Source organism: Sturnira hondurensis, unplaced genomic scaffold, assembly GCF_014824575.4.
Source record: "Sturnira hondurensis isolate 20B ecotype Veracruz unplaced genomic scaffold, ASM1482457v3 Scaffold0014745, whole genome shotgun sequence".
NCBI classification, from domain to species: domain Eukaryota; kingdom Metazoa; phylum Chordata; class Mammalia; order Chiroptera; family Phyllostomidae; genus Sturnira; species Sturnira hondurensis.
In genome coordinates this window covers 3,812,363-3,839,417 of record NW_028087376.1, presented here as the reverse complement: position 1 = coordinate 3,839,417, position 27,055 = coordinate 3,812,363, and the positions used below count along the sequence as shown (strand labels likewise).

Below are 27,055 nucleotides of genomic sequence, written 5' to 3'. Positions count from 1 at the left end.
GTTCTTCCTTCTGGTCCATTCCATTGATTTGAGTCCCCGTTTCCTTTCCATCACTATTGGTTTCCTGTGCATCTCCCTTCATTTCAATCAGTCCAGCCCTCACACGTTCCTCTAATTTGTAACTTTGTTCCTCTAATTTGTGACTATAATCAACCAGTTCTGTGAGCATCCTGAGAAATAGTGTCCTGAATTGTGCTTCTGAGAGGCTGGCAATTTCTCGGTCGCTTAGAGCTATTGGCTCTGGGACTTTGAGTTCTTCTCGTGCCATCTTTCGGGTTGTTCGTGCCTGTTCCATAGCAGGATCAGAGCCCTAAAGTGTTCACTAGAACAGGGCAACTCAGTCGCTGGGTTGTGTCGTTGTAGGTGGGGGCGGGGTCAAAGAGGGACTATGGCGTCCTGTCCACCGCCTGCCGCCACGGCCCTCACCGGTGCCACAGTTGCTGCCGTCAGTCACCGGGCCCACGCGTTTCGTCCCACTGCACACGAGTGTGCCACCGCCGTCAGCCCTCACCCCCTGGGGCCTGCGTGGTCTGTCTCACTGTGCGCGAATATGCGCCCGCGGTCTGCCCCGCACCCCAACTGGTTCCTGTCTGCCTGCGCGCCTGGGTCGGGGGCCCTGTCCTGCCCGACCCTGCTCGCTGCTGGCTCCACCCCTCTTACCGTCCCCGTTGAACGGTTAGATGTAGTCGGACTTCCGTATAATTCAATTTTCTGTCCTTTGGTTGTGTCTTTGTTTCTCCAAGCCTTTGTTGTATTCAAACTTGGTTGTGGGAGAAGGCACAGTGTTTCCACCTATGCCTCCATCTTGGCGGAAGTCCCCACTGTCATTTTCTGTGTTTCTCAGAGGTCATGGGCACTGAAAGCAGGTTGTATTAGTTAGAGTAGGGGCCAAGCTGCTCTAACAGAGATCTCCAAATGAAGGAACATCTCTAGAAGGTGAGAGGTCCAGGTTGGAGGGGTTCCTCTGTCCCATGTGGTCATTTGGGGACCCTGTTCCTTCCATTTGTTGCTCTTACCCTCCCTTGTGGCCTTGCTTCCCTTTCATGGTCAGAGCTGGGTCAGAGAATGTGGTAGGAGAGGCCTGTTGGGAGTTCACGAATAGAGGCAGAGATATGAATGTCTAAAACTGAGATGTCTGAGGCAGTATAGTAATAGGTAATGACAAGCTCTAGGGCAGTGCTTCCCAACCTTCCGTCAAAGAACACTTAGAAAGTGACCACATTTGTTTGGCACACTGGGAGTGTCTGGGATGGGGTTGCTTTGACAAAGTTGACCAATCAGCGGCTGCTCCACCCCCTGCACCAAGGGTGGAGGTATGTCAGCACACCTAGAACCGATCCGTGGAAAGCTCAGTTCCTGGCTTTGACCTAAAGGGGGTGGCCAAGTTGAAAGCGAGGATAAGATCGCTGGAATAGGGAGATAGGAACGGAGAGGCCACTGGGGAGGCTGACAGGAGTGGAACAGTGAGAGAGGCAGCGAGCCAGGGGAGGGGCCTTGCCAAGGACAAGCCCACCTGCAAGCCCAGGACATATGGAATGTGGTTACGACTTGAGGGTTGACAAAGGAGGGGGCGTCTTCAACTCTGGCCGGGTTTATGAAGAACAGGAGGGCAAGGCATGTGGCCAGAGAAGAAACTGAGGATGGATACTTTATTTAATTTTCTTTAGGAAAAAAAAACATGAAAGTTTTTACTAGGACAAAAATACTTTCTGAAAGAGTTCGATTAAAAGAAAAATTGTCAGAATCTGAGGGTAACCGAGAACATCAGGCTTTTTCTTACACTGTGCCAAGTTCCAAGTAGTTCTGTTTCATTCTCAAGTGGGCCTGAGCCTTTTTGAAGGAAAGCTATCTTTGAATAATAGCAATAGCTCCGCTAATATTTACTATGCACACATGTGAGGTACTGTTCTAAGTACTTTACTGGTATTCACTTATTTAATCCTCAGAAGACCTTACCAGTTAGGCACAATTATGCTCCCCATTCGCGGATGAGGAAAGAGGAAATCAGAGGCCACGTAACCTGCCCGCGGTCTCACAACTAGTGAGCGGCAGAGCCAGCGTTCCGACTCGGGGAGCTTGGTTCCAGAGCCAATGCCCCCACTGCCCTCGATTTGATTTGGAGAAATATAACCGTTGATATGAACAGCTGCCATTGGCTGAGCCATGGGGATGTGCTGAGGTATCTTCCTCCCTTGTGTACATCACAGCCACTGTTTTCTCATCTGTAAAATGGGGATAAGTTACTTGCCCAAGCTCTCAACAGAGCCGGATCCCCGTGCTTTCAATCTTTCAGCAAAGGGATGAGAAAGAACTTGGACTTAAGCATCAGAGCCGGGTAAGAGTGTTTCCAAGGCATAGCTATGAGAAACCAAGCAGTCGTTTGTGACAGCCTCTGGCTCTTCCAATCACATTCCCATCATTCGTCAAACTCAACTGTCCCCACCTAAAAATGAGAAAACAGAGCCAGAGCTGAGATAAGTCAGTGGGTCAGGAGTCTGCCCTGACCCCAGGCCTGCACCTCTCCCAGGGAACACACATAGGCATCTATGCCCATGGAACATGTGTGAAAGTACTCCTCTGGAAGGAACCAGACATCTGTGGCCCTCCGGTCGGGGCCTTTATCTGTCCTTCCCGTGGGGAACTGCAGCTGTCGCATACCAAACACCCACCAGCGCTTCCCTCTGCCTCCCCAGCCACCTCCACAATGTGATGGTCCACCTGCAACAGGAAAACAAGAAGCTGAAGTGCGAGATAGAGGAGAAGAAGTTGAAATCAGGGCACTCGAGGCTGTGCACCAAAGCCCTGGGCCCAAGCAAAACAGAGTCCACACAAAGGGGGAAATTGTGTGGCACCTTGGGCTGGAGGGGGACCACCCAGGACATGAGGCAAAGAATGGATGTCAGCAAGTTTGTCGGGATCCCCCACTGTTCAGGTATGTCTGCCACTTGTCTTTTGATACTCACTATGATGTCATCTTAGTCCCATAGGTCAAAAAAACGACAGCCTGATGGTATTCTTCAAGAGGCCACTGGATCGGGAATTCAAATAGAGAAAAGAACACAGATCTGTTTCTTGCTGACTCAGTACCAGAGATCATAGTTTCCTTGTCTATAGACATGACGTGTTGCTCTAAGAATTTTGGCTGATACCCGAATGCCTCGTATCTCAGATCTATCCCTTACCCTGACCAGTCCCCTTTGGGAATGGTGAGGACCAAAGGGGAACAGGCAGAATAGGCATCTTCCTCCTGTCATGTGTTCTGGACACCCCAAAAGAGCGGCCTGTCCCCTGCATAGCCTGGGTCCACAGCTACCTGTTCTGCCACGCAGACTCCGTGTTACCCCAGGAGCAAGTCACACTGCAACAGAGCCGCCTGGCCACAGGCCAGTCCTTGAGGAGTCACCTCATTAATTTCTCGTTAAATCAAGACTGTCACCTCCTCCCTGTTCCCTCAGGTTCCTCATATTACTGGAATCAGCACCTTGCCCTGAGCACCATTTCCACCAGTGTTTTTCAGAGGACAGTGAGTTCCCAGCCCTCTCTCTTGACCTGGATCAGCGCTTACGGGAACATGTCAAGGTCCCAGCCTATTTTGCAATATGCTAACACTGTTGGGTTTTGTCGACTTCCCACAGTAGAGTGAGCCTTGGACCCATAGGACCATCTCCAGGCCCAGGCTCTAAAATAAAGACATGAGCACAGCAGTCTGTGGGCTCTTGGTGCCCTGCAGGCACCTCTGCCCCTCTCAGCCCCCTGCAGTGTGTCCATCCCGATTTCTCCGGATTCTAAGTTATGGGTCTCTTTCACACCTATAGGGAGCTGAAATTCCCAAAGTGAGCTTCTGGGTTGGTTTATAAACCTACAAGGAATAACTAGCTCCTTTTTTATTCTTTCCATCTCTGTCTGGAATTTAAGAAGAAAGGGTCTGAAAACCTCAAAAAGGAAGTAATCCTAAGGCCCAAAAGAAAGGAAGAGAAATAAGTGATGCATTTTTCCAAATGGAGGAGGGAGAGACTGCCTTTTCCCTGGCCACCACATTGTATTCTTCCTTTTAACAATTTTATTTTCCTCCCCAGCCAGCTCAGTACAAGTAAAATTCCATTATAACAAACTCCAAGGACAGCTAAACCATTTTATTGTGGCAGGATTTTGTTAAACTGAGTACATGTCTGGAATTTCTATTTCTAGTCCATAGGAAATTGAGAGAAATAGCTACAAAGGTAAAGTAAAAGAAATGAAAGTGCTTGCATTTCTGGGTGGAAGGGAAGGAAAAGCAGAGGAAGCAACCCACTAGTTGGTAGCAGTTCTTAAATGCTCTTGCCTCCCTCCCCAGCCAAACAAAAGCGAAGAAAAGTCACTGCTCATAGCAAGGTAGGATGCCAGGACCCAGGAAAGGCGAATTCCAGAAGTGCTGTGTAAGGCAAGGGTGATGGGCACATCCGGTACTTCCCTTGTGATGGGTGTTGTCTGTTTGTTTCTGCTCTTTTTGACTGTCTTCCTCCATTTCACTTAGAATGAGGACATGTTTTCAAAAGAAAACAAAGACTCAAGTATCTGGTACTAATAATAGCTTCCTAGTTCCGGCCGGTGGACCATTTATTTAAACAATAGTTCAATGTCATTAAAATCTCCAGTGCAGTCTACAAAGAACGCATTTTGTTTATCATTTACAAAAAGGTTTCATGCACTATATTTTGGTGAAAGTAACAATATCTGGGTGCTTTGAATGCTGTACATTTTTTTCAAAGTTGCCTTTGATTTCCAGTAGAGTAATCACACCAGAGCTGAGCAGGTAGCGCGTTAGGGGAGCAAAGGGGCAGCAGAGCCAGAAAAACACCAGCTTGTCTCCTAGCCATCTGGCCTTCAGATAGATGGAGGAGAGTGGCCAGACTCAGAGAAATACAGTTTCTCTAAAGACAGGATAAAGGGCTGGGAAGCTGAGTGTTGCCTGCCTATAATTCTTTAAGAAATAACCAAAGTTAGTTTCTAAAAAGTAGTTTGAATAGCTGATATATTTTTTAAGATTTTATTTATTTTTTTTAGAGAGGGGAAGGAAGGGAGAAAGAGAGGGAAACACCAATGTGTGGTTGCCTCTCGCACACCCCCCCACTGGGGACCTGATCCACAACCCAGGCATGTGCCCTGGCTGGGCATGGAACCAGCAACCCTTTGGTTCACAGGCCGCCACTCAACCACTAAGCCACACCAGCCAGGGCTGATTTTTTTTTTAAATGGTCTCTGTATGATACTTAATAATAGGCCTGTCATTACACGTTTGTCCAAACCCACAGAATAATGCAACACCAATGACCCCTAATGTAAACTGTGGGCTTTGGGGGATAAAGAAGTATAAGTTCACCTGTGGTGACAAATATACCACCCTGGTGGGGGGCGGTGGTGACAGGAGAGGCTGTGCATATGCTCGGACTACACAGGAAATCTCTGTACCTCCTGCTCAATTTTGCTGTGTACCTAAAACTACTCTAAAAAATAATGACAAAGAAAATGACTGTAAAGCTAGGACCTAGCCAAAAGGATTATAAATAAAATAAGCACTTCAGCCACCCAGTGGGAGAATGTCCCCCAGATTCTGATACCTGGGGCCGGTAGAACCCTGTGTAACAGGTCCTCTTCTCCCAGGAGTACAATTCTTCTCCCCCTGAGCTAAAGGAGCCCACAGCAAACATCAGCCCCCGCACCCTGCCTCCTTACTAAAGGGAAGAGGGGCTCCCTACCATAGACAGGGCCTGGCAAGCAAGCCCGGGGGTCCCCAGAATGAGTCCCCTATCTCAACCCGGGGCCCTCAGCTGTTGACATTTCCATTGTGTCTAAAGCACTGTTACTGCTGACCAGGCATTAAAGGGTAGATGCCCGTGACTGAGTACAAGGCAGGGGACCCCTGTAAAGACGTCCAGTTCAGTGGCCTCACTGTTTCCTCGCACCCAGAAGTCTGAAATCCAGTCCCAGGAATCTGCTTCAGGGCTGCTGACACAGAAATGTATTTGTACCTCTAAAAAAGCGTGGGTTATTATCAGGAAATGGTGGTAAGAATCAGAGTGTTAAAGCTAAAAGGAACTTATGAGTGGATCTGAATGGAAATGGTCTGCCAATTAAAGAGAAAAGATTGGAGAGACAGGGGCAGACTTAGGCAAAAGTCCCAAAACCAAAACAGATGCAGGTAGCGCCCCTGGCAAAGAGGAGCCTTCCCACTCCTCTTGTGGCGCCCATGTGTGCCAAGTGTCCTTTGCCAGGTGTTCTTGCTTTTAAACTAGAAGGTTGAATGGGACTCATGGTTGTCACAACCTCTCTGGCATCTAAAGGACCTGGCACTGAAGGTGAGTCTGTGACTGGTCATAGCTTGTTAGTAATAAAACCACAATTGGAACGCCAGTCTTTTTTCCTGTTCTGTTGCATCCCAAACTCAAGTCAATAAATACATTACATACCCAGCTTACTTCTCTCCACAGAGCAGGTAGACAACTTCTGCTAACCCTTCAACTCGGGGCCAAGATAGAAGCCTTCCCAGGCAAACAGCCAGAAGCTCTCTCTTCCCTCTGGAGCCAAGAGAAGTCAGTTTCCACCTGCATTTCCAATAAAGGCGGTTGGAGGTAAAAAGAATGGAAGTAGAGGTATAGCTGGTGCTGGCTGGTAAAGCCTGACTTCCAAACTCACCCATAAAACTGACTTAAAATTGAACTTATGTTGAGTTATAACAGATGGAAATTCAAATCCCCGGAAGAGTGAGGGAGCGTGTGGAACTAAGTCAGCAGTGTGAGCCCGGCCCCCAAAGGGCTCTTGCTGAGCACTGGCTGGTATCCAGGTGCTTCTTAGCCCCAAGCCTGTAGGTGACGCAGCCCCAACACTGAACCTTGTGACCAGCACACCTGGCAGAGGCCCAGCCCTAGGGAATCACAAAATAAGGACCACAAGTGACACAGAGGACCAGTTACCTCAGCAGACTTAAGAGGCCGCTTAACAAAAGACTAGGATTCCAGCCTAAGAATCGTCTTTTTTTTTAATGGTTTTTAAGAATATTTATTATAGAACTTCCTAATATCCATTTTTAAATTTGATTTACATACTACTTCTAAAAAACTTGGAAGCCACATTTAAATCACGTTTTACACGTAAGAAAACTTTCAGAGAGGAGAGTAAGTGATGGAAGAAACACAATACATAAGAAAACCAGGCCTAAGTGAGCTCCACTCTACTTTTGAAATATTGAGCTCCACTCAATATTTCCACTAAGAATCATCTTTTATATGAAAGTCAGTAAACAACAATTTACACTGCTTTCCATCAATACACAAACTGACACATGCGGAGTCAAAACTGCTGCCATTCTGGGCAAAAGAGCAGCAACCACGCGGAGGGGCAGAGGGTACACACCGGCTCACCTCCCCCCGCACCCCCCCCCCCCCCGAGTCACCCGCCATCCTTAGGAAGAGCTTGGCACACAGAGCTGGGTGCTGGTGGCTTGGGCCATTCTCCTTCCTGTCAGCTGTGTCCCACCTTGCCAATCCCTCGTCCAAGAGGCCACCACTGCCTGGAGAACAAACACGATGAGCCAGATTTCCAGCAGGATCCACCCAGGTAAAGTCAGTTTGGAGTCCTGCCCACCTTCTCTTTATTGTGTGATTTAGGGTAGTAAAGGAAAAAGAACAGTCAGAAAGCCAGTAACATTTTACAAATAATAAATTTATTTCCAAATCCTGAATTATAACCAAATTACAATTCCCTCTAGGTACGTTTTGCTGCTTTACACAAGAATGTTAAAAAACATAGTCAATGGCCAAGTCATTTACACATCAGCGTCCTGGGGACAGTTTATTTGGCTGCAATGAGTCCGGCCACCTCTTGCAGCTTCTCGGCTGCTCTGTGGCCCTGAACCTGCACTGAGGAACTCCTGCTTCCTCCCTGGCAGAGCCCTGCCCTCAGCAGAAGCTTCTTCCCCCAGGGGCCATGATGCACACAGAAGAAAGCACAGAGACGAAAAGGTTTTGTCAGCAGGCCAAGGGTGCTCCTGTCACTCAATACCTGACTCCCATGCTCTGCCAGTACAGCCTCAGCTCACAGCCCAAAGCGGGCTGGAGTGCGGCGAGGAGTCATGGGCTCCCCTTGCTCCTTTCGACCAGGAGTGTAGATCTTTGTAGACCTGGAGACACAGAAAGAGGGGTTAGGGATCACTGCTGCTCACTCCACCCAACATACAGAGCAGGACCAGGAGCCTGAGGCCTCACAGTGTCTAGCTGGTATGTGAGCAGGCTTTGGGGCTGAAGAGGCTTCTCCTCCAGCACATTCCCACTCCCCTTGCCTTCCCCATTTGCGAGTGGGAGCAGAATGTTACCTCATTCTGATATCCACTAAGGAATGATGCAAGATAGATTATTTAACGACTCCTTTCATATCCCCTAGGTGAGCTGTGGAGGTAACCTTCCATCCACCTCACCAGGCTGCCACTCCAGCTGCATCTCATACTGGCTGGCCTTCGTCCCCAGTTCCTGGGAAGTAATCTCTAAACCCTTGGGATTTCCTAAGGAATTGGAGTGTCTCTGATACAAGGCAGGAAGGCAGGGATGTGGGGGAGGCTCACACCACATCTGACAGTTTATGCTAATAAGATGATTAAGGACTAGGGGCCACCAGGCTAGAAAAACCACCCATGTAATTAGAGGGGCTGTGCTTTGAGCCTAGCCTCTGGGGAGGGCAAGGGGACTGGAGACCGAGTCGACCACAAGGATGCTGACTCAATCTATGAGTCTACATATAAAACCCCGATAAAACTCTGGGCACAGAAGCTCGGGTGAGACTCCCTGTTGGTGGTACTCTGTGTGTGCACACCACTGCGTCAGGAGGTTAAAGCGGCCCTGAGGACAATGGAAGCTCTGCATTCGGGATCCTTCGAGACCTCACGCTATGCATCTCTCCCTTTGGCTGGTTCCAATCTGTATCTTTTTTGCTATAATAAAACAGTAATCAGAAGTACATATTTTCCTGAAATTCTGTGAGTTCTAGCAAATTATCAAACCTGAGGGAGTCTGCAGGGGTCCCCAATCTGTAAAAAGTTGGTCAGAGGTGAGGGGTGACCCTACGTATCCCCCAGCTTGCAGCTGGTGTCTGAAGTGAGGGCAGTCTTGCGGAAAACTGTGCCCTTCACTGTGAAGACTGACTTAACTCAGGCACCAGCACAGACGCTGAAATCTAAGGCCCTCCTCCCCTCGCCACTGTGCTTTCCAAGCCCTGGCTTGTCGGTAAAGCTGTGAGATTACTCTGTTACTCCAGCCCACCTTAGGCCCCACATACAACACAATGGACAATGACCAGGAATTGCAGGTTATCACCACCCCTTGAAAGTGCATCTGGAACTCCTCCATGTCCCCACATGTGACCATCATCAACTTCTGTCACCAACACCTCTACACATTCAACTTAAAACACAACCCTGGATCAGGGCTAGTGGATCCATCAAGCTGGTCCCTGGAGCTTCCAGGGGGACTCTCTCCCAGCCAGGGTCCCAAGGTCAAAGCTCACCTGACACTGCCTAGGGGGCTGCGCTTTTCCTGCTCTTGCCGCCGGGCTCGCAGCTGCTCCTCGGCCAGCGCCATCTCTTCCTCCATGGCAGAGGCTTCCTCTTTGGCCCGTCGGCGGTTCTCCTACAGAAGGGAGAGCTACTGTGGGCCACTGGGGACCGGGTGGGGGGGGGGGGGTAAGAAGACCTTGTCTGCACCCATCTCCCTGCTGTAAGCTGGGTACTGTGTAAACCACACCAGCTCCCAGAGGCAGCCCCACACGCTCCCTGCCCCAGCACTAAGGCCAGGGCCTGCTTTTCTCACAGATTCAAAATAGACCCTGGATGACTCAGCCCAAACCCTGTCAGGCCTCAGCACTCCATTCAATTCAGTAAGTATTTATGTTTTTCTTATAAAGTTCGTAACTGCTCCATGAAGTAAGGAAATAGGGAAGATGTTACAACTGGCTGAAACGCTCAAACAAAAGATGTGTGCAGGCCCAGTGTGGGGAGGACTATGCTGAGAAGGGGGAAAGCAAAAGCCCCACAACATTCTGCAACCCTAAATAATGGCTCTAAATGGTGGCCAATGATGGACACAAAGACCGTGAAGAGATGGAGCAGCAGGTAGAGAATTTATAATGGAGGAATCGGGTGGAGCTACCGGGCAAGTTCCCCAGTGCCATCAGTGGGACCACCAGCCCTTCTGAAAGGATCTAAAAGGAAGTTCACCTACATTTGTGCATCCTTTTCCAGAACAGCTGAACCTGAATCTAATCAAGGTTTTAGATTAATTACTAGTTCACAGAAAGTACACAGAAGAGAGGCACTCATTAAACCCCTCAAGGAACCAATCAGCCCAAAATAGAACATGGATCATTCTACAACAGCGGTCTCCAACCTATGGGTCGAGGACCGGTACCGGTCCAGGCCTATTAGGAACCAGGCCACACAAAAGGAGGTGAGCTTAAATGTAATGAGACTGAATCATTGCGGAACCATCCCCCCTACCCTGGGCCATGGAAGAACTGTCTTCCATGAAACTGATCCCTGGTGCCAAAAAGGTTGGGGACTGCTGCTCTACAGGATAAATGACCTGGTTCCTGCAATAAATCAATACCATAAAAAGCAGTGGGGCAGAGCCTGCTCTAGAATAAAAAACTTAACACATATAACAACAAATTCCAATGTTTGGATCCTAATTCAAGCAAATGAATTACACAAAGTTATCTTTGAGATAAAAGGGGAAATCTGAATGAGGACTAGAGCCTTAGGTGACACTAAGGATGAATTCTGTTGAGTTATAATGTCATGGAGGTCGTATTTTAATTTTTAAAGTCCTTTTAAAAATACAAAGTCAGGCATTGAGGGATGAAAAAAAGATGGTGTCTGAGACATGCTTTAAAATATCTCAGGAAAAAGTACCACTGACCCAGAGGCACCTGAGCCCTCACCACCAGCCATCGCCACAGACACCACCCTGCTGGCCCCAGATGGCCTCTGCTCTCTTCCTGCCCCGGCCCTGCCGGCAGATCCCGTGCGGAGCATGCCCTTCCTTCACTCTGGGCCTGGAGGGCAGGCCCGCAGCTCCTCTGCTCCCCAACCTCCTCCTCCCCGAGGACTGCCGAGCACTCAGTGCCCCTGCACATCCCATTTTGAAAAACCTACCTCAGCCTACCTATCAGCAATGAGTGGCTGGCCCAGCTCATCCTTCCAGAACCGTCCCCCAACCCAAGCTGACTTGCAAAAGCAGGCCAAAATCCTGGAGGCCAATGCTGAGGAAACCAGAGCACAACTGCAGGAGAGACAGTGAGTGCATCCCCCACTTAGATGACTCCTGGATGCCTCAAGCTTACCCCAACACACTCACATAAGGAGGGCATGTGAACTCTGGAGCAGTTTCTCCAGGCTCCAAAACATCCACTTTCCTGCAAGAAATTTCAGTGGCTGCCCGGGAGGCTGTGCCCTCCCCCAGAGCATAGGCTCCCATGCCCACAGCAGGAACTGGCCTTCCACAGCCTGTCCTAAGACCAGCCAGGGGCTCTGAAAGGAGGAGGAAGAGGCAGCCACGGAAGCAAGGGAAACCAGAGGCACCTCGAGGCTTCTTGCATGAGCCAGTGAGTATATGTAAGAGACAACAATAAAAACACATCATGAGGGGCAGAAGAAAGCATTCTTAGTACATTCTCTCTAAAAATAAAGTACAAAAGTACAATTAAATAAAATATTCAGAGGAAAAAATGGATGTTTGGAGGAGGCTGGGAGTAATCAAAACAAAACTGGCAGAATGTTGTTATTATGGAGGCTGGGTGATAAATTCAAGGTAGCTCATTATACTGTTTTTTTTCCCCACTCTTATGAATATTTGGACTTTTCAATAACACATTTTTAAAAAGGCAGTGGGTGTGGGGAAATGGGACAGACCAGCCTGGCAGATCGCAGTCACTATGACCGAGAGAGTAAGAGGGGTCAGATGATAATGTGTCTCCAGTACCAGGCTGAGGGGACATGGATCCCAGAGGCAAACAGAACCCACAGAAAAAGCGCAGGGCGCCTACCTGCCGAGACTTTCCTGCCTGTTTCACGCTGTAGAACATGGGGCCCAGCTCCGCCAGCCACTCTCCGTCCACAGCAGTCACACACTGCATGTACTCCTGCAGGCAGAAGGGCCACAAAGTGGTGGTCACAGAAGGGCCACAGCCTCAAGCTATCCCTCCCAGGGTGGCTCCACAATTAGCAGATATGTGGAGGGGCCCTACCTCCCAGCCCCCCGAGGCTAAAGAAGGCAGGGAAAAGCCTCAGAGACTGGAATTGTAATCCTCCTCCCACCAAAATTCCTCCATTCTTAAGAAAATGCCCCACCTTAGAAAACCATTTGAATGGTAAAACCAAAAGGGGCTGCTTGTCCCAGGCAGAAAGTAAGAGACTCCTGCTGGCACAGCCAAGACCACTGTGACCCAGAGGTTAACTCTGGAAGTTTCCCCAAACCCTCAACCGAAACCCTTCCTCAACTCCCCTCCAAGCACATGGTCTCAAGCTGCCCAAAGTCAGATCTCACCCCAGAAGGCTGTGAAGGGGCCTGGCCCGGCCATGTGGGCCTATGTCACACAAGTCACCTTGAAAAAGACTCACCTTGGTGGTCATGACCAACTCGTGGTACACTATGTAGTCTGGAGTATAGCCCATTCCAAAAAGGGAGCTGGTGGGGTGCAAATGGCAGGGCATCCCCGTCCGGATATTCACATACTCCCCGATTCCCTAGGGAAGAGACATGACAGGTGGCTCATTGGGAACATGCTGCTCAATTGTGCAGCCACCCCGACCCTTTAATACTGTCCTGACAAACTCGTGGGAAAGCCCAGATCTGCAGAACTGTGCAATGAGAAAGAAATAACTTTGCCCGTGTACAAATACCAGGCCAGGAAGGGGCCACAGCTCCAATGCACTCACCTTGAGCTTTGCTGCCTGGTGGAAATAGGCAGCACAGATACACTTCCTGACGATGTCCCAGTCGGTGCCACATGAAGCCAGGCTCATCCTCTGCTGCACCATGATGTCCTTGAGCTGAGCCCGCACCTCCCGGACCTAGAACAGGACACGGCTCTAGGAGGGCTCTGCAAGGATGCAGCTCTCCTTCCCATACCTTCCACCCCTCATGCCAACATCCCACTTTTCTGGGCCACTGCCCCACCTTCCGCATGGCTTTGGCATGGATAAAATGATCGTTACACCAGATGGTAGAGTAATTATTGTTTTTCCACTGCAGGTAAACATTCAGGTAGGTCAAATGATCACTCTCAGGGACAGCAAACTTCTCCCGGATTTGATCACTCTCCTCCTCTCGGCCCTAGGAAGGAAGAGGGACCTCTAAACACAGGGAGCCAGGCTCACTGAAAAGGCTGGAAGTTCTCACACTATTACCGACCCACACACAGAACTTCAAACACATCAATACAGTGCTCTACCAATATGAGAAGGATAACAGTTCACAATAAAATATCCTAGTATGTGAGTTCAGGCACAACCAACCGTACTAGAAGACAAAAACTGCTCTTGCACATTTTCAAAACACTCCCTGAGCAGCACTGATCGAGCCCTTTGCATCCCCCTACCCCAGCCCCAACCTGCTTAACTGAAAACAGCAAAACTGTTCTTTAGACACTATGACTCCTATCCCTCCATTTCAATAATATGGAGAAAACTACTGCCCCCCCTAACCTTTCTTGAGCCCATAACTCCCCCTGAGACTTCTGAGAAGAAAGGAGAGCTGGACACCATCTCCCCACCTTGGGCCTGTAGAAGATGGCTGGGACAGAGAGCATGGAGACAATGAGCAGGATCTCCGAGCTGCAGCCCATGTCGCATGATACAATGAGCATCTTGGACAGGGCTGGGTCCAGCGGGAACTCCACCATCAGCCGCCCAGTTGAAGTCAGACCACCTAGGAGAAGGGAGCAAATGCAGATATTCAGTGAACACAGTGCAATGCACTAAGAGAGAACCCAGCAGCCAGAGCCCACAAGGCCCTGCCCGGCTCCCAGGGCTGCAGCACCTGTGTTGTCCAGGGCTCCAAGGATCCAGAGCTGATACATGGAGTTGAGCATGTTGTCCTCCGGGGGCGGGTCCATGAAGTGGAACTGCAGCAGGTCCTGCACCCCCAGGGACTTGAGCAGCAGCACCACATTGGCCAGGTTGGTCCTCTGGATCTCCGGCACCGTGGTGGTCAGGAGCTCATTCTTATAGGCGCTCTGGGTGTAGAGCCTGCCGAGGAGAAGACCGAGTCCTGCTGCACCTACCACCACACTGCGCACGGAGCAACGCCATCTCCGCTTCTCACTGCTCATGCACCCCGCACAGCCAGGACAGTTGGAAGCCACAAGTAGGAGAATTTCTCATTTCTTCCCTTACCCCTCCCCACTTTCTCTATGAATTGGAAATCTCCACCTATTCAAAACTCAGCCTGAGGAACTAGGATAAAGGACACATGGACAATAACAAGGGAGGGGCAGAGACAAGAGGGAGGTGGGAGGGGCTAGGGGAGTGGGCTGGGATGGGAGTAAAAGACAGAAAACTGTACTTGAACAATTAAAAGTTTAAAAAATAAGTAAAAAGTTTAAAAAAAACCTCAGTCCTGCCAGTTTACCCTTCTGGTATAGTATCCTACATGATTGTTTAATTTCTGGAACCAACAAGCCTGGGACTACAATTGTAACGGGGTTTTATTTTCTTAATATCTTTCTGTATTTTCTGGATTTCTATAGTGAATACCCAATTCTTGAAAAACAGAACAAAAAAAGAGTAACTGGAGATGTAAAAAAGAACCAGTGGTGTAATTTGTTCCGATTTATCCTCTGAAGGAAAACATGCTGTAATTATTGGTCTTCTACTGCAAGTACATTCAACGTGGGCCTGCCTAAACCTCCAACTGCCCAGACCTCAGAGCTGCCTGGAAAGGCTTCTTCCACTCAGCGGTACATGATGAGACGACCAACAAATGGCACCCTCCCCATCAGTCCCTACCTCCGGAGCAGCCCTTGAGCCAGAACACCTCTGCTGGACCGAGGTCCAATCCTGGCCACCCCAGCCCAGGCCCCACACTCAGCAATCCCAGCGCCGCCCCCGGAAGCAGGCTGGCACAGGGTTCCTACCTGAAACACTGACCTGGGCCCGTCCTGCCAGCTCGCCCCGACCTCTGGTTGGCATTGGCCTGGCTGATGGGGTAGATCTGCAGAGCATCCATGCCAATCCTGGGGTTGAAGACCTGGGAGGGGGCAGCAAAGAACTGATTAAGGACAGAGTACGGGAAAAAGGAAAAGGGAGGCAGCCTTGAGACACAGACAAACCCTGGCTGCTACACATTGCAGAGCAAAGTGTCTTAGCAATACAGGCAGCCATCCTTTTGGAACCAGGAACCTCAAGAAATTTTCCCAGAAACACCAGCTCCATGATCTCTATTGAATTTTTTAAATTGTCTCCCTCATCAAGTAACCACAAGGATTAAATGAATCAAGCACATAGCAAATTCAGAATTCAATAAAAGTTAGTCTCTCAAACCAGCAGCACGTTCATGTGAGTCCCTCGTTGGAGGGCCCAGGAACCAGGGCCTGCTTCCCACCCAACACAGCTCTGGGTCCCAGGGCCCTGGCACCTGTGTCTTTTCTTACCTTTAATTTGCAGTAACCAGAATCGATAACAAACATGATGCCGTCGACAGTCAGAGATGTCTCAGCAATGTTGGTAGCAACAATACACTTCCGAACGCCATCTGGAGCCTGCAGCCGGGCAGGATGTATAGGGAGGGAAAGCTGTAGGCCTTAGGTAGCTAAGACCCCACCACCACCAAAAGGAAAGTGTACGTCCCACCCCTGCCAGAAAAGTAACTCCTCCCCTCTCCTGCTCTCCTCTGGGAGAACCCAGAAGGACCCAAAGGTGAGGGCCCAGAACAGACATTCCTGCTGTCACACCTTCTGGAAGATTTTGGCCTGTAGGTCAGAAGGCAGCTGGGAGTAGATGGGCAGCACAGCCAAGGCGGGTGCATTCTCCAGCTCTTCCAGATGCTCCACGATCTGGTCTGAGGTCACCTGAGGACACAGTAACTGTGAGACACTCGAGTCCCAAACCATCACACACAGGATACACCCTTTCATCATGGTCACGAACAAGGCACACACCTCTATGTCCTCCTGGCCAGGCATGAAGATGAGGATGTCCCCAGGGGCCCCTGACAGGTGCACCTGCAAGGACTGCTTCACTGCGGCCTCCACGTAATCCTCCTGTGGGGTCTGCAACACCAGCCGGGGACACCGTCAGAGGAAAGTGCTGAGGGAAATGCAGGCCAGGCACCTCTCTGGGAGCCAGTGACCCAGTCACTAGCCTGGGGCTAGAAACAGACTTTCAGGATTGCCACACGTGTACACAAGCTTAACTAACCCCCCTGGTCCGCTCCAAGGAAACGACAGAAAACATACCCAGAACACACTCTCTGGCTCTGAGCCCAGGAGCTGCAGGCCGCCCATCTGCCTCACAGAACCCACAGCACCTTTCCCAACTCAGCTCTCTATCCTGCGCCCTCCGACTTCTCGTTAGAGCTTTGGGTCGGTTCAAAGCAAGGAGGTCCCAGTACCTTGCTGAAGAGGATGTCAACAGGGAAGGTACGACCAGGGATGTGGAAGATGGGAACATTCCCAAAAAAGGCAGCAAATTTATCTGCATCCATAGTGGCCGATGTGACAATGAGCTTCAGGTCTGAGCGCCGAGCCACCACCTAAGAGAAGAGGTCAGAGGTTTCCCCACAAGTTTGGGACCCTTGGCTTCCGTCCTCTAGTCTCATCAACATTATTCCCATGTAAAAGAGAAGCCAAAGCTGCCAAACTGGCACACAGATGCAGAACAATCCTGAAGACTGAACCCATGTGGCCACATCCAAGAGAACCATGAGTCACTTAGCTGAGCAAGAGCAAAGTGAACTATAATACCACGTCTGACCCGAGCAACATGGGGGCCTCGGGACACTCTGGCCTGACAGAGACCTCGTCAGGTTCCCCAAACAGACGCCAGCCCACCTGGAGCACACTGAGCACTCACTACTGACACAGAGAGCCTGGACCCCACAGCCCTCACCTCCCGAAGCAGCCCGAAGAGCACGTCGGTGTTGAGCGAGCGCTCGTGGGCCTCATCCATGATGATGGCGCTGTAGTGATCCAGGTCTGCCTCCCGGAGGGACTCTCGGAGCAGGATCCCATCAGTCATGTATTTGATCAAAGTGTTCTCCGAAGTGCAGTCTTCGAAGCGGATGGCATAACCCACCTGGAGGTCATAAGACTAATGGCTCAGAAGCTGCAGTAGCAGCTTGTCACTAGACCCACGCCGGGCCTAGCCCTTAACAGATCAGCTCAAATAGACAGAAGCTACCAGCTCAGCCCTCACAGCTCAGCCCTCACCCACTCACCTCCTCACCAAGGTTTCCCCCCATCTCTTCGCTGACCCTCTTGGCCACTGACATGGCCGCCACACGCCGGGGCTGGGTGCACCCGATCATCCCGTAGTCTGTGTAACCATCTTCATGCAAGTACTGGGTCAGCTGAGTGGTCTTACCACTCCCTGTCTCCCCAACCACGATCACAATGCTGTTATCTCTACAAGGGAGAGAAGGCAAAGGGCAAATCAGCCGGAGGGGAAGACCACATCAGCCTCCAAGACGCTGCTACCTCTTATCCCCATGTCTGGCTGTCCAAGGAGCATGCTTGCTAGAGAGAATTTCCCTGGGAAAACAGCCCTGTTCTGAGAAACCACATGTCTAGAAGATGGTGAGGTTTAAACAAGTGAATGATAACAAAACAATGCCATTTTGCTTCCTCTCTCTTCTCCATCAGATGTAACGCCCAAAAGGAAAAGAGCTAACAAGTAAACACAGGCGACAGAGGGGGCACCTCATCCAGTCCTGAAATTCCTGAGCCCTGGGGCAGGGTTACCTAATAATGGTGAGTAGTTCCTGCTGCACAGCGAAGATGGGCAGGTACTGCCTCTGCTCCAGAATTGACTTCTTTTTTGCAAATTCGCTGCTGGCTTCACTCTTTTTCTTCATGTGATTTGCAAACTTCTGCTCTGTCCTGAGAACACACAGCAGATTAAGCACCCTGCACGATTTCCCACATTTTCCTTCCTGATTGGGTTGCTGCCCTCCTCCCTACACCCCAGAATGAGAACTACTTCAACCATAAATCTTCAAGACACTAGGTGATCTGGGACACTTCTCGCCTCCTCCAGCCCAAGGGAGAACTGCTGTGCGAGAACCCACCACCTACAACACACCAAATACCCAAACAGTTAAATGGGACTCAGGTGTTACGGATTAACAAGTGGGCGAATTCTCTGATTTGTCTCCTTGGGCCAGAAGACAGCTGAATTCACCTTATACCAAATACCCTTGGGTGATTTCGGCACAACACTTAAAGGGCTACAAGGAAGAGTCCCGGTTGCAAAGGTGTGACCAAGGACAGACCTCCTCCCTCATCTTGACAGGACAGTGCAGTCTGTAAGGCTGCTTTATCAAAGACTTGGGAGAATAGTCAGACTTAATATTCACCTATTTCTGAATACACCCAAATATCTGACACACATACACATCCCAAGACTCGAAAGCACTATGTAGTCTTCCCAAGACTCCACAGCAAGAGGCCACCAGCCCAGTGCAACACAAGTCCACAAAATCTTCCCCCCTCCCCTCTCCCAAGACTTTTTCTCTGTCAAACCTACCCCGAGCTCTGTCAAGCTTCCTATTTCTAATTCCCCAGTCACTCCTGGTCAGCCAACTATTTACACCTAAGGGATTAAATTTTCTAGAGTCTAACAAGAGCTGATCAACGGTACCAACTTCTCATTTGGAACACTTCTCACAAGGGTACAGAGAATAATCAGATGACAGTTCAAGAGGACTTTAGAGTATTCAAAGGATGAGCTTCAACAAGAGATGCGAGTCGATGCCCTGGCTGGTGTAGCTTAATGGATTGAGCACGGGCCTGTGAAGCAAAGGGTCGCTAGTTCGATTCCCAGTCCGGGCACATGCTTGGGTTGCAGGCCAGGTCCCCAGTGGGGGACACATGAGAGGCAACCACACATTGATGTTTCTTTGCCACTCTTTCTCCTTCCTGTCCCCTCTCTTTAAAAATAAATAAATTATAGATATATACACACATATTTTTTTTTAAAGAGATGAAAGTCCAGATTCCTATCCATCGTGAGAATCCCGATAAGCACTGACCCAACTTTGGCTTAGATACCAATGTCACTTATCGAGTCACTACCTGATAAGACAAACCTTTCTATTTTTGAAACTGTTAAAAATAGTTCTTCCTCATATTGAACTGAAATCTCAAGGGGGCAAAGCCCACCCTCCCATACGAAAGGCACCTTAGCAGAGTGGCTGAGCACAGGCTCCTAAACCGGACTGGGTCTAATCCCTGCTCTACCGTTTACTAGCTGGGTCACCTCAAACAAGTTAATCTCCCCGTGCCTCATTCTCCTCACTGAACTGGGAATAACAGCACCTACCCCATGCAACTACAGTGAGAATTCAATGAGCAAGTACATATGAGGTGTTTAACACTGCCCGGCACAGAGGAAGCTCCTACAATCGCAGCAGCAATAGGAACAACAGCCAGGGAAAGCTGAAGATGGTAGAAGAGAGACACCAGGAGGAATGGGCCAGAAGAAACCAGAAGATTCAAAGTGATGTCACTTTCCTACAAGAGCCACGAATTTTATCAGTTCCACCACAAGGGCCCCTGAGGGCCCCAGTCTTTGGAGCCCAAGACTGCTGGCCAGGAAACTTACCTATAATCCACTTTACCATCTTCTGTCACTGCTTTATCTGGCTCCTCCTCTTTTTTGACACCCATTATATCTCCCAGTTTGGTTCCAGCCAGCTCCCAATGTTTGTGCTGAGCCTGAAAAAGACAAGTAAGTCTGCTCCATCCCATGACATGACCGTGTTCAGGAAACCTGACCCCATTTTAGAGACTTCATCTAGCAGCAGGTGGTAAATTCCCACAAGGCAGTCCGTCTTCAACCACAGGCTCCCAAAGCATCAGGCCCTGTGGTTGTCCTGACTGAGGCCCTGGTGGAGGAAGGCAATGCTCTCCTCTAAGAGCTGGTTCATGCTCTGTGAGTGTCCTCTAGCTTCTAATACGAACCCCACCTATGAGGTCTAATATGAGTTTTAAAGGGCAAAAAATATACAGAGACTCCCCAGCCCCAGGCGACAAGAAACCAACCTTCTTGCGTTCCTTTTGCTCCCTGTGCTTCCGCACTGTTTGACTGCCTTTTCGAGCAATGATGGCCAGGTCAGAAGTGGCATCCTTGACTGGAATCACAGGTTCTGGCTGCAGGAAGTTGAGGGAAAGAGAAATTCCCACTGATCTCTAATCTTAACAAGAAGGTCCATTTCCCCAAAGCCCTAGTGAATGAAAGGAGTGGCTACCCTATCGTGATGAGGGGGCACTTTCCCCCTTCCCTTTCTTTCTCTCCATTTCCCCTTCAGGTCTTTCTAAGCTTTCTTCTCTCGGGACACAGAGGAACCTCACCTGCTTGGTGAAAACAATGCGCCCGTCCAGGAAGGGAGGCACCAGGTTATGCACCATCAGATGCACCTTGGCTGCACTATCCTCTTCAAAGTCTTCGTCCACCTCTAGCCGATGGACCACGCCACTGGTGAGCATGCGGTTGGTCTCCCAGCGCTCGTTATCCTGTAAGGACACAATGAGAGGCCACTGTCAGAATGAAACCGAAAGGTCATCCTGAAAGGTCACCAAGCAAGTTCATGCATCAAGCCCTGACAGAAAAGCCATGGGAGCTGCAGGGATGTCACAGGCCTCTCTACCCTGTAGCTCCTTCAAAGAGTCCTAAATGACCTGCAGTCTTGTTTCCAAGAAGCAGCCATTCATACCTCAGTTACAACCTCTACAGGGACACACACATGGTGCTGTGCCCAGCACCCTTCAAGGAAGTACTGCAAAGAGAGAAGTTCCAAGTTGGGTTTTGTTTTGGGTTATTTTTTTTACGCTACTGAAAATTTGCACACCCACCCCTCCTCTACCTCCAGAGTTACAGCTATATCTGGCACTTCAGCAACGGGGAGACAAACTGCTGTCAGTGAATGCACATGACCTGCTGCATCTCCCACATGCCCCCAGCTCCAGCTGACTCTGCTCCAACTACTATAGGCAGCAGCGTCACCTCATTGATCTGTCTCCGCTGAGCTGAAATGCGCTTCTGCTTCTGTTTATGCAGATGCTGCTCCCGCCTCCTCACATAGTCCTCGGAGGAGTAAGCCAGGGGATTGTGGAACTCATCATATCCTTCATCCATCATGTACCAATCCCGGTCAGCTTGCTACAGTGCAGGAGACAAAGCAAAGGAACAAGGAAGAAATCAAGTTTATGCACCGGACATGACCAGAAGGGGTGGAGATGTTTGGTAAGAAGTCACTAGTGCAATGGAGCAGACCTTGGCAAGAGGCGCAGGAGGCCACCCAGCTCTGAGATGAGCCATCTAGAGGAGAACTACAGTGACTGACTTTTGTATTTAAGACTTTTTATGGCAGCACTTCTTAGATTTACCACAGGGTGGCACCAACACATAACTAGAAAAGTTAGGTCTGACCTACACTAGGTGAGAAGTGTCATCACCAAGCCTGTGCCTCTGGAGAGAGATTCCAGAGCTTTGGGACTGGCAGGATTCAGCTTCCCTGAAACTGTCATCAAAGTCCAACTCCACTAGAGTGCCACTCCTGTTCCTTGTGCTCTGACACATCCTGTCACCCATTCATCAATGGATGGCCACCGTCTTTCATTCAGTCCCTCACACACATGAAGTTTTTACCCTCTGGTCATCCTCCCATTGCTGCCGCTCCTCTTCTGTGTCAAATGAAATCCCTTCTTCACCGTCCTCACGTCTTGCTGAAGGAGAACACACAGCAGGTCAGACCACACAACCCCAGGTTATCCCCAGTGGCCACCAGCAGCACGCTCCGAAGCACAGCCTTGCCCAGCCTGACCAGGATGAGCAACACTGCTTTCCTGCCCCCCACTCCCATGCTGCCTTACCTCGGCCCCTGGACAAACGTGGAGTGGACCCTAGATGTCTTCTGTCATCAGCCCACTCATTGTATTTGTAGGATGGTGTTGGCAAAGGTGTGTCATCTGAGTACTTGCTCCTCACAGACCTGGGAAATAGTATGACCAGCAGCACTAGTCACTAAGCTGAGACATGTTTCCCAGCTGCCATCTGGGCTCTCCCAGGCCAGATCCCTTTGCCCTCATTACATCCACACATGTCACCCACCCAGGGAAACTAGGTGCTCGGCCCAGAACATTACCTATCCCGATCTCGACTGGACAGCCGATGGCTCCGCTCAGAATCCCGATAAGAAGGCGTAGGGGAGGGTGATTCCCACTGCGAGCGCCTTGAGGAGCCATAGTTGTCCTCTTCCTCCCAGGTAGACCTTGAAGGGGTGGCTGCATCTGGGGCCACAAAAGACACATCTATAGGAAACATCTCATTTAACCACAATTTAGCTCTAAAACTATTAGCCAAAAGTCAATTTCCCAAGTTTGTTTTACGATTACGATTTGTTTTTATTACAATAAACCTTGTACCTATTTGTAATTGGTAAGATGGTCCTGAGAATTTTTAAAGATATCCACATTTTAACAGTCCAATTTTCATCTGCATTTATAACACTTTAAGGAATATCTAATTTGTCTCTGTAAACACAACCTTTTAAATATAAATAATTCTTTTTATTAAATCTTTTTTCTGATCCCTAGCTCCCTATTCTTTCCTGCCATTTGGAAAAGTGTCCAGTAAACCAACCTTTCACCTTGAAGGGGCATTTCCATCTTTATAGAGAGGTCCAGGGCCTTCCCACCCACTCAGAACCAAACAGTCCAAGAAGTTCATGGTGGAATCAAGAATTCTGCCTCTGCCCACAGCAATCCCTCTGAGGATGGAAGACGTTCGCCCTGCCTTTTATATACCTGGACCCCTCACAAACCACCAGCAGCAATGGCTCAGCCTACCTTTAGGTCGGTGTCGCGGGCTCTCTGGTTCATTTCTCCTACTGCGCTCTGACCCTCCTTCCCGCTCCGATCTGCTGCTGTGCCTGCTTCTATCCCGCTCATCTGTCAAGAGTACACACAGAGCTTAGAACACATGTGTTCCATCCCAAATGCCACCCTTCTTCACCCTAGAGAAAGGACAGGCCTTCCCACTCACTCACAGGTGCAACCTCACTGCTCTAATGCGATCCATGGGCTCCTGAAACTCACATAGCCCCATTGTTTCAAGGGGGAAAATAGTTATTGGCTAGAAAGTTTCAAACTCACAGTAAGTTATTTTCCTGTAAGAATTCAAAAAAGAATAGTTACAAACCTATAGTAAGTAGCTGTTTAATAGTTACAAGTCAATAATAAAACTCAAGCAATACTCAGCAAAGCCAGTATTGGATTTTACGTCTAGCTTTGCTCCATAGCACTGTCCTTTCTCTGTCACTGAGACTATTGTCAACTGTGGTTTCTTAAGCATATTACCCATTCTCATGAAGTTTCATAATAAAATAAGGACCACGCACTCAAGCAAAGCAGCTATGTTGCAAGTAACAGTTCTTAAACTGCCTGTTATTCCTAATCCCAACAGGGTCAAAACCAACCAGGATGACACTATGCAAATAAGGCTCCCTAATTTAATGAGTGTTATAAAAACTACAACAGGAAAGAGGCTGGCGCGTCAATCCAAATGCATAACGGGCTATGGAAACTATGCTGGGCACGCTACCTCTGTCTCTCTTGCGGTCAGAGTCTCGATCCCGCGATCTCTCCTTCTTCCGATCCTTTTCTTCTTTGGACGAGGCATAGACACCATGTTCCCGGCGCTCCCGCTCTCTCTGCCGACTACGTTCCCAAAACTCTTCACTCACACCACCAGGATGGGATGGAGTCTCTACCCGAGCAGATCGATAATGTCTGAAACAGGGAAGGCAACTGTTAAAGGGCCCCTCCATAGGATAAAAACCTTGCCTTCTAACACCCGTGCCAAATAAATGGCCTGTCCTCTTCCGCTCTATCCCCTAGTACTGCAGGATTATGTATGGCAACAACCCCAAAGCATTTCTAACGATCATCGTCTACTCACTGGTCTTCTTTGGATGTTCCCACAAATCTGAAGAAAATACCACATTCTATCTACCTTCAATATTATAGATCATGATAAAATCATAAAGCTCTACAGGAAAACTGAGAGCTAAACATGGAACATTATTTTCTGGCCTCCATATTCATTCCCTTTGGGTCAACCCATCCTAAAGCCTTTACCTGTCTTTTCGGATACTTCTACCAGACTGGTCACTGCCGTCCTCCTCGGCATCCCTCTGGTCATCCTTGCTCTCTTCCCAGTCCTTGTACGAAGAGATTCTGGACTTCTTCTTGTCTTCCCCATCATCTTTCTCCTCTCGCTCCCTCCGTTTCATAGAAGCCAACAAGTCCAGTCCCAGCAATGAAGGGCGGGGAGCAGGGGCCTTGAAGACATGCTGCTCACTGGCCGCACTTTTGGTCTTGCAAATAAGACCACCAACCTGAGAGTCCCCATCAGTGCCTTCCAATCTGTGGATTGAGGTATCCTCATTGGTGTCTGCCATGACAGACTCTGGTGGGGTTTCCCTGGAAGAAAGACAAACTATTTGGTATTGAACATAAGAGTGAAAAGGCTTGGCTCTGCTACATCCCAAAATAACTGTAGTTGTAGGGTATATTTAACCTCCCCCCTTAGACCATAATTTCTTTCGTACCTCTTACTAAGACCCTTCCATCAAGCCGTTGTCAATCTCAAAAGATCATCCTATTCCCACATCAACACACATAAGAAACAGATACACACACAAACACATGCACGCACGCACACATCCACCCCAAACACCAGGATCCAACAAAGCATCCCCAGGCCTCACGATGACACACTTATTAGAGCATGATGGCATCTATGAGAGAGTAAGTATAGGGGATTCGAAATCAGAAACTGCAACTGGAATCCAGGCTCTTGACATTTTCTACCTGTATGATAAGCAAATGACTTAATCTTTGGTTAGGTATAATTTCTATATCTATAAAATGGAAATACTTCTTGCTTTATGTAATCCATGGAGTTATTATGAGAATCAAAAAAGTATCTGTGAAAGCTCTCTGTAACCATAAAGAGATACATAAATGTAATTGTTGCTTTATATGACTTGTTCTGCTCCTATTCGCTGATTGGGTCCCTCACTATTTTTTTAATATGAGTTCTTTTACCTCTCCTCCTTTTAAACTCACAGATACAGCAGAAATGTCAGTGTGTAAGGCCACTATCCATGTGATCCATACTCCAGTGGCTTCAAAACTTGTTAAAAACCTATGTTCACCAAAATACTGATGAGAAGCACTAGGTTAGAAAATAGTGTTTTTGAAAAGTATTTAGGTGGCCATAAGATTTCATGGGACTCTACTTGTAATAAATCCCTCTTTACCTCCTATTACACACCATCCACTTGTAAACATACACCAGTTCTGAGTACTAGGATAGTCGCCCTCATTCCAACAAGTCAGCGAAGCAAAGGAAATTTCAAGTGATGGTGTGCCATCAGAATCCAAAATATTTTACACAGCTGTAATTAATGTCACCAAACACACTGGACACACAGTACGGGCACAGAAACAGTAGCTGTGTTTTTAAAAATGCCATCAAGTAGAAGAGAAAAGGGAAAGTTGCATATTGGTGACATCTGCATACATGTGAGAAAGTCTAAATAAGAAGGTAGAGCCATACAGGCTCTGCTCAGAAGTAATCTAAACTAGACTATACCCCTAGAATGCCATTCTTCACAGGAAAACCATGCCTGTCTTGCTGTTGCCGTACTCAATGCCAATCAAAATAAACGTTTGGTGAATAAATAGATGGACTTAAGCTGATTAAAAGAAAACAGGAAGTGAAACATTATTCTAAAAGACAGCAAAGGAAGATCCTTTGGTTAGTTATCTGCTGAGACGAACAAATAAAGTCTTAAGGAGCTGTATTCTGGAGAAGGATTAATGACAAAGCAGCTACATGAAGTACGAAAAAAACAATAAAAAAAAGAAAGTGGATTTTCTCCTTCAGTTACTTATTCAGTAGTGGGAAATATGGATACAACAAAGAAAACAGACGAAAATGCCCGCCTTCCCGGAGTCAACATTCTAGTAGAGGAGACCACCTCTGGTAGAGATGCCACTATGACAGAGAAAACACAAGGTGCGCTACCGAGCTCTACCCTTTTGGAAGTGGGCTAATTCGGGTGACGCGCGGGGAGCATCCCTGGATGTCAGTGAGGCCGCGCCTGGCAGCAGGGTCTGACCAGAATAAAGAGACGAGCCGGGACCGGCTGGACCCGCGCAGCAGCCCTAGGGTAAGTAAGGTAAGTTGGGTAACGGGGACAAGACTTTTCTAAAGCTGCGCCCGATCGTAAGCGAGGGACCGGTATCTGCCGCCTGGAGCCGCCATGATTGGTGAAGGGCAGGTCAGCAAGAAACAAGGGACACTCACCTTACCAAGCCCGACTCTCCGGACCTCCTGTCCCAGATTCTGGGGCCCCGGCGTCGCTACCCCTCGCCCAGATCGCCTTAGAGATCTAAAACCCACACCTTGAAAGCTGCCATTATTGTCCCACAATACCTTGGGTGGCCCCTTCTATCCGTCCAAAGAAACCATAGAGAGCAACCCGGAAAATGCCAGTTCCAGGCTCCAAGTATGGGACATAACGCCACCAGGCCTTCAGGGCTAGAGTGTCATCCTCTGGGTCTCTCCTCAGAGACACTTCCGAGTTTCGTTGCGACCAATCACAGCCTAAGAGGCGAGGCCCCGCCTCTAGTTTGACGGGGCGGGAGGGAAAGGGAAAGAGATCGGTCACGTTTACTAAGGGCGGAAGTGACTTTAAGGCTTCCGGTCGGAGCCAGGGGAAGTAGACCGTGATTGGAATAACCAGCC

The 27,055-nt window shown here is 49.0% G+C and overlaps 2 protein-coding genes across 4 annotated transcripts in view; one reads left to right on the top strand and one right to left on the bottom strand.

Annotated features, from left to right (window-relative positions):
* The window catches only part of PMFBP1 (polyamine modulated factor 1 binding protein 1), a 58,102-nt gene extending 53,469 nt beyond the window's left edge, over positions 1-4,633 (top strand). Inside the window, exons 20-21 of the mRNA XM_037063745.1 lie at positions 2,694-2,932; positions 3,330-4,633. Coding sequence (XP_036919640.1) covers positions 2,694-2,932; positions 3,330-3,643 — 553 coding nt within the window. The 3' untranslated portion in view covers positions 3,644-4,633. The remainder of the gene's footprint in view (positions 1-2,693; positions 2,933-3,329) is intronic.
* Positions 4,634-7,677: 3,044 nt separating this feature from the next.
* On the bottom strand, positions 7,678-26,870 carry DHX38 (DEAH-box helicase 38). Of its 3 annotated transcripts, XM_037063743.1 has the most exons (28): positions 26,615-26,732; positions 26,292-26,472; positions 24,376-24,724; positions 23,840-24,027; positions 23,086-23,187; positions 22,383-22,527; positions 22,111-22,229; positions 21,887-21,963; positions 21,242-21,397; positions 20,590-20,751; positions 20,281-20,388; positions 19,841-19,953; positions 17,980-18,117; positions 17,457-17,643; positions 17,129-17,314; positions 16,632-16,772; positions 16,180-16,290; positions 15,973-16,089; positions 15,673-15,780; positions 15,157-15,269; positions 14,061-14,269; positions 13,795-13,949; positions 13,200-13,355; positions 12,959-13,093; positions 12,641-12,766; positions 12,067-12,162; positions 9,532-9,653; positions 7,678-8,155 (listed from the first exon to the last, which is right to left on the bottom strand). In XM_037063743.1, exons 3-28 carry the CDS (start codon positions 24,696-24,698, stop codon positions 8,071-8,073), a joined length of 3,678 nt encoding a protein of 1,225 aa, XP_036919638.1. In that variant the 5' UTR covers positions 24,699-24,724; positions 26,292-26,472; positions 26,615-26,732; the 3' UTR covers positions 7,678-8,070. The 3 variants fall into 3 exon arrangements, with proteins under 3 accessions (XP_036919638.1, XP_036919637.1, XP_036919636.1); XM_037063742.1 differs by lacking the exons at positions 26,292-26,472; positions 26,615-26,732 and adding an exon at positions 26,744-26,870 and having other exon boundaries at positions 24,376-24,720; XM_037063741.1 differs by lacking the exon at positions 26,292-26,472 and having other exon boundaries at positions 24,376-24,720.
* Positions 26,871-27,055: the final 185 nt, after the last annotated feature.

What these genes read in the sequence shown, in the direction of transcription:
- DHX38 (XM_037063742.1), bottom strand. Translation starts at nt 24,698, where the DNA reads ATGGCAGACACCAATGAGGATACCTCAATCCACAGATTGGAAGGCACT. An exon ending in TCCAGTCGAGATCGGGATAG is followed by an intron (nt 22,230 to 22,382) that starts GTAATGTTCTGG and finishes ACTATTTCCCAG; the next exon opens with GTCTGTGAGGAGCAAGTACT. An exon ending in TTGACATCCTCTTCAGCAAG is followed by an intron (nt 16,291 to 16,631) that starts GTACTGGGACCT and finishes CTGGTGTTGCAG; the next exon opens with ACCCCACAGGAGGATTACGT.